We start from the raw sequence: 11,112 nt of genomic DNA, 5'->3' as shown, positions 1-11,112 counted from the left end.
CAAACTGTGCGCTGCCGAGTCCCACATAGACGCCCCTAATTCGGCACCCTAAAAATCAACATCCACTGGGGACCCTGCCGAGTACTACTCAATTGTGATATGCGCACCCAACATTTACGAGAGGAGCAGAATATGTACACTCCGCCGACTTCAAAAATGTGGAAATAACCCCCAAGCGTCCCATGGTCGAACCTCCCACGGCATCCTCGCGGGAAAATTAGGCCATCCCCCAGACCAACTTTAACACGTATAACCCCTACCCACCAAACCTGCGATTAATTTAGGCTCAATGAAACCACGACGGGAACCACGAACGAAAAGACATCCACCGCGGCCCAGACCCACTCTACCAAGCGTGTCGCACACAAAACAAGCAAGAGCTCTACCAAACACACCGTACAGTTAAGTGTTAATCGTTAAAAAATACAGCTATTTTACACAAAAGTGATCCATGCGTCTGCGGACACAGATCGAGATGAAATGATTCAAAAGAAGCGAGACACAACACCACACTCAGGAGTCAGTCGATTTGCGAATTTTTATTTTGAAGTTGCTCGATGTCGGTGACTTCTACAAAGAAATAAAGGATTTTTCACAAGGTCAGGGCCACACAGACAAGCTTAATGCAATTACCTTAGGCGTTGAATCTTGCGACTGGCAGATAACATAGCGTTGTGGAGCCGAATCGACAAGACTTTCGCTGGGACTCTCGTGATCTTTTATCCGAACAAACTTTACTGTCAGTTAAGAAAAAAGTATGTTGACTAACACTGAATCAGTTGAAAAGATTTGCTTCAGACAAAAACTCTCCTTTCGAGACCAAGGTTGGGTCTATGAAAACTCTAATTTAGAGCAGAGGACATGAATTAAAATAACAGCTAATCATTACCATTGAGTTTTATGTTTTCAAACGGTCCAAAGCTACAGATCTGATATTAATGGTCCTTTTTTTACTCATGTTCAGTGAAGGCTTACAAAGCGCACTTCTTAAAAACTAACCTTTTGATCCTCGAAGGGAAGCCAACTCATCATCCGATGCGTTCTGCTTGGTCATTAAGTCCTCGTGCGTATTCACTACAGAAACCTGTGAAGAAGCACGAGGCGTAAAGTAAAAATGACCAGACAACATTGAGAGGAGATGAAAACCTTAGTCCCCACCTTCTTTTCCTCATCATCAGGTGCTTCCGACTCCTCTGAGCCAACAACACTACCTTCATCGTTGTTGCTGTAGCTGCCCTCGTCCTCCCCCGCATCATCATCACCATCTCCCTCTTCCCCGTATCCAACTTTTCTGAGCTGCTGTGACACCGAAAGCATTTCAATATCATCCGAACCGGCCTCCACTAAAGGAGTGCTATTGTGAATCACAGTGGTGGGATAGGCCTCTGCAGGCACCACATCCTGCGCGTCCATCTGGCAAGGGTACTCCTCTGCCTCCACGCGGCGTGGACGACCCAGACGAACACAACGATTTTTTCCACGTCTTCGCGTGGAGGTGGAAGAGCGGTTACTACGGGCTGATGGAGTCACGGTAGGAGCAGAGGCGCCGACTTTGACTGTGGTGGGGGCAACGGTGACGGAGGTGGCAGCAGAGGCAGGAGTGATGGCGGCAGTGAGAGGCGGCGGTAGTGAGAGGACGGAAGGAGCAGTGGTACGACGAAGCTGACGGGGAGCGTTCACGTCAACAGTTACTGCGTCCCCAGGTGTCACAACTGCAACGGTACACATGCTACATTGCCTGCAAAGAAATCAAACTGCAAGATAAAGTATCCACAAATTCACATTGTGTGTACTAATCAAATTTTCAATGCTAAAGTAAAACGGTGAGACAGCAGTGAAAAGGAGATCTTTAACCGGAAAGTAAGCTGGAATTTTGGGTGTTCGCGAATGGCAAGATTTTTCATCAAATCGTCAATGATTAGACAAATCCTGAATATATGTCTACTTTTAATGATTCAATCTAATTTAGCACGTGTTAACTCTAACACAGCTTGCAATTTAAGGTTTAATGTCTGCCATGCGTTAATATATGGCATTAAGATGGGATCCATGTGCTCACCAGCCTCCACCACTAACACCTCCTCTCAGGTGGTGTAGGTGTCAACCCATTGTTTCATCACCCAGGAGGTTAAACATGACTGAAAGTTGGTTTTCACACCTCTATCTCCTCCAATCATTTTAACCGATAGCGATACATAATTCCATTATTTGCGATGGAGAATGAAGGGTGGTTCTGAACGTAATACACCAAATGATTAGGGTCTGTTAAGAGGCTAACTTCTCAAGCTTTGAAACCGAAGTGGATTCCGTTAGTAAGGTGAACAAGCTCGAATCGCATCCATCAGGCACAATCAACAGTTAATAACGCGTGGGATAGAAATGAGGATGTGGTAGAGGGTAGGATAAAGAATACCATGCGGGTAGACTGATGTGCGAACGTTATAACGCATGCACACAAGCAAGCATATGCATTTGACAAATCTCTAGGAATTGTCATGTCCTCACAACGGCTCAAACCGATAAATTAAATGCTTTTTTAACTACCCAACAAAACATTTTTTGGATGCCAAAGTGACCACTTACCACGCAAAGAGTTTGCTTTGTTTTGGCACGCGGGTAAGAGGTGGATCAAGACAGGCTATGTGGAAGGCCTTTTTGCAGGTGTCACAAATTGTCAACAAATGCTGATCTCTATAGCCGTTGCAAACGCTGCATCTACAAGAGAAATGAGTGATTATCACGTAGGCAAAAAACCAAAAATTCTGTTAATTGTGCCATTTTTGACGTTATTAAGACTGACAGCAATGATACAGACATTAGCAGATACATATTTTTGCCCAATTGGCCTCCCCAGGCCCACGCACGCATGGCAGAGCTACTTCTAGACTCGTATAGGCGGCGTATTTGGGGGCAGTGCAAGTCCAATTGAGTAATCAATTTCACGATGTAGCACCTCGGGATCAGTAAAGTTACCGTCAAATAAATCGACAACAACCATAAGTTCCGTAATATCACTCAGACCGATGTAATGAGACATAGACGCCTCAATGACACAAAACGTTGAAACACTCGGACAAACACTAGATAATCTGCAATGCTATTCAAGCTGATGCAATTGCGGTTGAAAAACACTTCGCAAACCTGAAACACTCACTCATGAAAGATATTCTCAACTAGGGTACCGCATTCTTCAACAACAGGATAAGCAGACGCCTCAGAAACAAGAATTACGTCACTCTCCTTGTTCATCCTTTTGGCACGTTTTGACACCACTGTCGCTCCTTGCGGCAGCGTTTTCGTGACTGACGCGAAGGTCCGCAAACAGTGCGCACTCGATCACTGGTGGCTGCCCTGCCGCTACCACCACCATTACCAAAAGAAGTGACTGCAGTGGAGTCAGCAGTTAGGCTGCTGCTGTGGACTTCCACTACCTCTGGTGGCGCTAGAAGAGCGGCCATATCACCTGATGCTTTAATACCCTAAAATAGGAGTAGCGGTATCACTGACTTATTCCCAACATTCCTCGTTGACAGTATCCCGTATTGAATAGACGCCTAGAGTATTCCAACGCAGTTGCAATCAAGCAAGGTATCACTTATAAGTTTGAGGAAATGTTGCTCTTCATTCACTTACCGGTAAGATTTTTGATAAGTATTCCAGAAATTTAACGGCTTTGTTCCGATTATCCGCTATCCTCGCGTTTAATTCAATGAGACGAGTTGAAAGCTGTTGAGGAAAAGAAAAAAGTTCAGAAACTTCGCAAAAGGATTGTTTCGCATTTTGAAGCAATCCTCGCTCACACTGTTGTAATTTTGAGATATATTGGCGTCAGATAACTGTAACTCCCTCTGAACAGACTCAAGACTGGAAACCTTTTTGGAGTATTCTTCTATCTTCTTCTCACGCTCTGAAAATAGCAATGGGGAAATTATTCATTCGACCAAATAAGAGTGAAGGGGGGAAGCAATAACCACACTGAATACCTAGCACGTAGCTAATGAAATCGGGGCAAAACACTGGACAGCCAGGAGCCAGTGATTTGGAGGCCTCCGTAACAGCTGAACTTCCTGTTAACTCAATCGGGAGAGATAAAGCCATAGCTTTAGCCATAAACATTCGCATGGCCACCGGAGAGTTTTCCAGAAAGAGAGGCACCTTGTTAGGTCTTGCTAAAGTGAATGAAAAATATCGAAACCACTGGGTGCTCAAATAGCAAACCTGAGATACGTAACACCTAGACATACTATAAGGCACTTCGCGTTTGTTAAGCATAGCTTCATAGAGGCGACGGAAGTATTCCAATTTCCCCTTAAGCCTGTCATCCAGAAGGAAAAATTTGCTCTTTGGGTCATTGTTTGTTGCGGTAAATCCCTCCAGTTCATCCATCGAATAAGCATCCTTTTTCTCCTTTTCAGACATTTGACGCAAAAGACGGCATCGATTGTAGGCTGAGAGGTAGTTGCGACGACGTACCTTCGCTACTTGCTTATCCGTGTGCTGGCGACACTGAGCAAAAAAGGGGTCGGTTGGGTTCTGAAAAACAAGGGATGAAATTAATTCAAATTGCCAAGGTAACGAACAAATCGATGCAATGCGAGATAACTCACGTCCTCATAGGCTGGCTCAGCAAGCAAGCCTTCGCGTTGGGCACTGAGGAAATTAAAAATCAAGATTGAAGTCCTACCATGTGACATGAAAATAGTTCTTGCATAGGCCAGCGTCACAATTTATGCAGACACCAGTCCAAGCAAAGAATCTCTCCTCACACAAGCCACATTCCTTCGATGACCAGTCTTTTGCAGGCAATTCAGTAAGAGTAACCTAGCGGATTTGACGAAAGGAGATGTATACCTCACTAAGATATTCTGAGTAATTGAAAGCAACCCCAGGAGTGTAGAGAGCACATAGTAGATGCACCCATCGATTATTATCAGTTCGCTTGAATACGCCACCAAGATTCGGGCACAACTCACAATGCTAAGGTATTCTTAATAAGCAAAGATAAGACGTACGGGATTTTCGACACCGGCCAAGCATGGTTCACAAAACCATGGGTCAGTGTCTGATGAACTTGCACTGCTTGACAAGAAGACATCGTCGTAAACCTTATGACAATCTACGAAAATAACGAAATATTAAAGACTTGCCCTCATGAACGACGATTTTGCATGCATCACATTCAATAATTTCGTCATTTAGGTTGCTTTGTTCACCAAGACAAAGCATGCAAATTCGGTTAGATAAGAATTTGGAGGATGCCTCTGGCTTGTTAGAATCAAGCACCGAATTCTTGTGAGGTAGATCGACAGGATACGCCTCAGAAGGCACATTAATTGCATCGTGTAGGGTAAGATCATCCTTGGAAATATTTGGGGCGTGGGATACACCGATAATCCTTATCGAAGAATCCGAGTCATCGTCCTCTGATCCAGATTCTGATGAGGACGACTCATTCCCATTCCCAGAGCTACTCTCCGAATCCTCACTCACATCATCTATTGTAAAAGTAAACTCATCAGCTAAATACCATCATTCCCATCGTATACATATTCAGCATCACTTTCGTCCTCGAGATCATCTAGTAAAAGAGTTTCGGTATTCACCGGTTTAATTTGCCTCTTCGATGGATCCCGTCGAGCTAAAGTGAAAAACATTTAAAGAGAAGGGCCATACTAATTGAGTGTATTAAATCCCCCAATTTGTGATCCTTGGCCCTAGGTTTCATTTCCCACAAAGAGGCAAATATGAATAACACGGCAATTCTTGCTCAAGGTTGAGGTTTAGCATTACCAACATCTCTCCCATTGTCCAAAGTTCTTGCAAACATTCACCTAAGATCGCAGCAAAAAATGATTCTAAAAATATATTTAAATTTGTTCGTTCTGTTAAACTTCTTAAACTAAGACACATGGTTCAAAATGGCATCAGTGTGCTTTGGTATTCTGATTGGTTGGGTGACAAGCATTTGTGACTCTCACCTGTAATCTTTGTGCGTTTGCGTACTTAGTTGTTTTGTTTTGGGCCAATTTTACTATGCATGAGTTGCTGCTCCGGAAACTTTCATGTCGTATATGCTTCTTTGCGCCCACCTTTTGCCATGTGCAGCGTATTTGCTCCCGTTATTTTCGTGTGTCCCTTTTTACTGTGCACTTTCGTTAATGTGGAATTAAAATTGATTTAGTGCAATTACTTTTGATTGGGTAAACTTACAGCTCCCGATTTCTTCATAGGGTTTATTTTCGTTAGATCATGGTAGCATTACCTTGATCGGTTGGTTCAGTCTCGTCTGCATGTATTTTACTCCTCTGTTCTAAGATTTCCTTTTTTCTTTTCTACTGTGCACCTTTTGGGTTGGGGTTATTCGATATGTAAGGCCCATTTCTTTAATTCAAGTCCTTGTCTTTTTCTATCATAGGTTCATCGAAGTGAACTTCTTTCCCATTTTCTAATATTCTGTTAGAAACTCAGTCATTTTGAAGGTTATTGTTTTCATAAGGCATTGATTATTTTGCGTATTTCTTGTCGGTTATGGATATTCTGGACTACTCATTCTTCCAGTCTGTGTATTACTTTTTTGTGTCTTAGCAGGAAAGAATAGTTTCATTCTAAGCTACAAATGAAATTATTTTGCTTTACAAGATGAGACATTTTTTGCACTATAGTATATGGATCCTCATTATTGGCATCTACAGTCTATGATCATTGACCATGACCATCCGTACAATCGTCCATCTTACCTGGATCCCATTAGTACCTTGTGCATCGAGCCGGCCTTCAAATCAGACGGCTCCGATCTTAGTAAGGCAGGCGCTGGTCACATCTGGATCGACGTAGAAGGGGATGAAGCGAAATTTCCCAGCCAAGCGACAGAACCTTCTATTAATGAAAATATTTGTCAATTCACTAGATTTTGCACCTCCGGCCCAATTGAGGAACTGAAATATGATAACAACCAACCCTCTTACGCGTAAGTGTCGGGGTATTAGTATAATATTTCATTCAGAAGCTCTTCGCGAGTGACATGGAATACCACAGTCGATAAGTTACATCGAAAAATGCGAAAGGTGCTAGTGCAGACTGACTTGGAGGGTTCTATTTCTTCTCAAATGGTAGATTTGTGCTCTGTTTAAGTAGAATTGCTCTTCCAGTCAAGGCATAAGTTTGGTGAGTTTCGTCGTTACTCCTGTCAGGAGCTATTAACGAAGAATGTTGCGCGGCACATTAGAAAAATATTTACCTCCCTTAATTGGGTAAGTTCCTTTTTTGGTAGTTTATGCCCAAATAATCTCAGCGTATTGACACCTGTGCAGAGCTCCATGAAAGCCTGCTAAATACCTTACCCAGTGATCTGCTTCAACCGTATTTGAGTGGATATGCTTGCCTCATGCATCGAAGCAGGACTTCACCTCTTCTGCGCCGGCTCAATGCAGAGATTATCTCACAGCGCACAATGAAACGCTTTGACTACTCGAAATACCTTGATTGTGCTGTTCTGCCTTCCACCGATGGATTTGGATCCTTTCTTTCTCGTGCAACATATGGGGTGGGTTTTCTATTTATTCTTCTTCGCGTTTTAAATTCCAGCATTAGAGCCGGCTTTGTATCTCAAAACAGCGCCTTCACGATGGGTCGGCTAGTTCTTATTCACCCATAACCTGTATCCCTACGGATTGCCTGATAACCGGCAGCCTGGGTAGCTCAACGTCCACTCCTGGTCGTGCATCATCAATAATGGATGAGCCCGTCTTCATGTGTGTGATCACCAAGGTCTACACAAAAGGCTATCGCATTTCCAAAATGTTAAAAAACCTCTCGCAACTCGGCCGCCTCATGATCGTGCCCATGAGCGGAACGAATAACATTCAAATCCGCCGTCTCATTCGTCATTTCGTGTCTTTGGTGAGTGTCCCGCTCCAGTATTTACAAAACAGGTTTCTTTAACATCATAAGTTATTGTTTTCACGTTAGACAGAGGATCCACGTCCCATTCCGATCTATATAATCGGGTTTGGCGAACACTGTGGCATTGTGCTAACGGCTGCCATCACCTCGCCTTACCTCTTGCCTTCCTCAAACGGCGGTGCCCTAGAGGAAATAATCTGTGGTCGTTTGACCAGTTCTGACGCCCCAATTCCCGTGAAGCCATGGCTAGCGGGTCTCGTTCTTATCGCCCCACCAAAATCAATCTATCATCTGGGTGATCTTTGTGGTGGTCTTGATAACATTGCCCGCCGCTGCTCCCTCCTGCTGGTCATCAGTTCGAAGCACCAGGCCGAAGCGAACGCCTTCAGGGAGACCCTAATTGCTGCCCGCCGACGATCCACGACAGCTTCAGCGCATGGTAGTGTGAGTGGATTTCGTGGAATGGATTGGAAAGTACCCTGTGAATTCGACCTTCGCATGCTTGTCATCGGTGGTGTTGATCACCTCCTTCGAATGCATCCTGCCACACTGCGAAGGTTTGCCACTACGCAGAGTGCTATTGATCTAGCTGTTATCGTAAGTCTCCCTTCTCTTCTTTTTCTTTAACGAGTGTTAACGGAACTACTTTTTTGCGCAGACAGCGATAAAAAACCTTGTAGCCGTGTGTCGAGCCCTGGTGAATACGAGTGCAACACCCGTCTCGACACATGGAACTAGCGCATCCGAATTGATGGGAAGTAGAAATGCAACCGGTCTGCCAGTTTCCTGGTTCTCCAATACCACCAATATACAGCAGGAGAATAGAAGAGTTGCAGACAGTACCGCTTTTACTCGAAAGGCCTCAATTCTCCGTGGTGGTGTGCAGGCAAGAAGTTTCGCAGAACGTCATCCCCTCCCACAGCCCTATACTTCCAGACAAAATCCCTCCTTTCATCCACGGGACAGGCTTACCTACTCTGGTTCGTTCCATGATCTGCTTCCCCGATCATTTAATTTGCTTTCAATTGTCATTACTGATTTTCATACTTTTCAGCGGGCTGTGACGCCGGCCCGTTGATCAGGTACGGTGACGGAGCACGCAGCCGAACACTCTGCGGGCGACAAACGCAACAAAACCCCACCCCGTCAGTGTTCCTTGAAACACGAACTCCACGATATGATAGCAGTGAGGACATGATGGATTCACAACGCCTTGGACCCGTGCCGCATCCAGCCAACGTGAGGAACCGCGACACCCAATCCGGGCCCCATGGGGGCGGAAGAGCCCGCAAAACCCGCTTTTATGACCGAAATTAACTTCTAGATATTTTTATTACTTTATTTTACTAAAGATATTACACCGCACATGCATCATCATTGTCATCGATTCGTAACATCAGAGGAAACAGTGATGTTTGAAACTGTGTCTATCAGTCAGTCAGCAAATTAAAAGTGGAGGTAGACCCTAGGTGGATTCAAATGGAGCGTTTTCAACTTCATTACAAACAACGAATACAGAAATAAGTGGGTGGAAATAAGCTTGTTTCTCGATGGTATTTACAGAGGCGTGCGATGAAACGTTTTCACCGCTTAATCCTTCTCGCTTGGGCGGAGGCTGGAGTTTACTCTGCAGCCACCTCGGCGACTATGCGTTCCCAGTCCGCTTGGGTGAGTCTCATGGAAGGGAAAGAGTCGACTTCACTTTGAGGGACCTCCAACCCTTGCGTCTTCTCATCAAACTCGGGACCGATACCCCACAGTGATTCAAGGTCGTATCTTTGCCGACACTCTACCTTCGCGAACATGTGCAAGATGATGTTGCCTGAAAATAAGGAGCTCGAATTTTAAATATGGTTAAACCATATACTTAAAATATCAAGGAGGTGATTGGAATTTTACCCAAATCGACAGCGACCCATTCCGAGCGTTCTTTGAGTCCCTCAAAGGAGGGAATGGAGTCTGAGGACGCCCGCTTCATTTTAAACTAGAAGAACCAAATTAAAGTAAACAATCAATAAATGGGTGCGAGAAATAACAAAGGAGCATCGACGCACTAATTCTTGCAGAATTTTTGACGCTTGATATACATGATTATTTGATTTCGCAGTAGCAACAACCATGAAATCGCCATAGCACGCGACTTCTGGTATTCGAATAGCCACAACATCTGAAAATTTTTCGGCTCTAAGAAACTGAACGACTTCTGGTAGGTTGAATACACCACCACGAGATCCTAAAGTCATGCATAGGTTTGCATTAAGATCAAAAGTATACTTTTGTTGGATATAAAAGGATATCGGCATTCAGTGACAGACTGCGATACATATTCGAATTCCGGGTTTTCTTCAAACTGTGGCTCTACAGGCAAGTCGAAAACTTCGATGATGTCATCTTCATCGGTGTCCGCATTCCCAACCGAAATAAAGTTCTTCCCTGGATTGCTGTAGAAAACCCTTTGGGATTTATTTAGAAAGGAAAATTGACCAGGTCTTAACCCTCTGAAATGACGAGAAACGATTCCACATGCCAGTGTTGTCGGCTAAACCATAAGAAAATGGTAACATTTAGGACATCGAAGTATTATGCATCATAGCAATGCTAACTTCGAGTTCGCAAGTTGTATGTGTACTGAATCTGGTTAGTTACCAAAAAGAGAGTGGGAAAGGTCAAAAAATTGTCATACAAGTAAAAAGTTGCCAAAAAGAAGACAGCATTGGCATCACAGAGACAAAAGTACTACCTTTCGTTGTGTTTACTGCAACATGAAGTCTAATATCAAGCGCCTTTCTTGGCTTCCAAAAATATATACATAAACGTAGCTAAAGTTATACAATTCATAGAACTACTACTAAAATCCCACCTACTCGGAACATGCGATTTGGTTGCGAACTAAAGCATCTCGACTGATATTGCGTTAGTTCGAAGAACGCATTCATAAATTTGGATATCCCTTTGAAAAAAGAACTTAAGAAGCTCAGGTTTTTGCATCTTAATATTTTTCAAGCTGAATTTACGAATACAGTTGCAGAACTTAGCTCCCATATTTTAAGCATGTTTATTAAATTGTAGTGAAAATACCATAAGTAGAACATACTTATCTACGCCCGCCTATTCCATCTTATCATATCTATGGTTTTCGAGGCTTAGGTGTGCTTTGGTTTATTGACAGGAACCTGTGCCTTATCGCACTCCAGTGGACCACCTTGCAAT

General features: G+C 43.8%; 3 protein-coding genes across 3 annotated transcripts; 1 reads left to right on the top strand and 2 right to left on the bottom strand. All coding sequences in view use genetic code 11, as the record gives it.

Annotated features, from left to right (window-relative positions):
* Positions 1-513: 513 nt before the first annotated feature.
* Positions 514-5,654, bottom strand: EGR_03444 (PHD finger protein; the record flags this gene model as incomplete). The annotated part of the gene is made up of 13 exons (XM_024492693.1): positions 514-570; positions 634-737; positions 1,000-1,084; positions 1,159-1,738; positions 2,584-2,715; positions 3,274-3,479; positions 3,634-3,726; positions 3,801-3,907; positions 3,984-4,169; positions 4,245-4,533; positions 4,608-4,650; positions 5,144-5,495; positions 5,528-5,654. 13 exons carry the CDS (start codon positions 5,652-5,654, stop codon positions 514-516), a joined length of 2,361 nt encoding a protein of 786 aa, XP_024352826.1.
* Positions 5,655-5,918: 264 nt separating this feature from the next.
* EGR_03443 (hypothetical protein) lies at positions 5,919-9,219 on the top strand (the record flags this gene model as incomplete). Its single annotated transcript, XM_024492692.1, has 9 exons — positions 5,919-5,954; positions 6,663-6,967; positions 7,004-7,109; positions 7,149-7,250; positions 7,292-7,543; positions 7,615-7,899; positions 7,969-8,499; positions 8,561-8,882; positions 8,957-9,219. 9 exons carry the CDS (start codon positions 5,919-5,921, stop codon positions 9,217-9,219), a joined length of 2,202 nt encoding a protein of 733 aa, XP_024352825.1.
* Positions 9,220-9,524: 305 nt separating this feature from the next.
* EGR_03442 (hypothetical protein) lies at positions 9,525-10,775 on the bottom strand (the record flags this gene model as incomplete). Its single annotated transcript, XM_024492691.1, has 5 exons — positions 9,525-9,724; positions 9,802-9,886; positions 9,957-10,135; positions 10,177-10,441; positions 10,767-10,775. The coding sequence occupies 5 exons, from the start codon at positions 10,773-10,775 to the stop codon at positions 9,525-9,527; spliced, it is 738 nt and encodes a 245-aa protein (XP_024352824.1).
* Between the last annotated feature and the right edge of the window lie 337 nt (positions 10,776-11,112).

The sequence above is a fragment of the Echinococcus granulosus genome, assembly GCF_000524195.1.
Source record: "Echinococcus granulosus chromosome Unknown EG_S00018, whole genome shotgun sequence".
Classification (NCBI taxonomy): Eukaryota; Metazoa; Platyhelminthes; class Cestoda; order Cyclophyllidea; family Taeniidae; genus Echinococcus; species Echinococcus granulosus.
The sequence above is the reverse complement of the archived record's forward strand: the minus strand, read 5'-3'. Positions and strand labels throughout refer to the sequence as shown.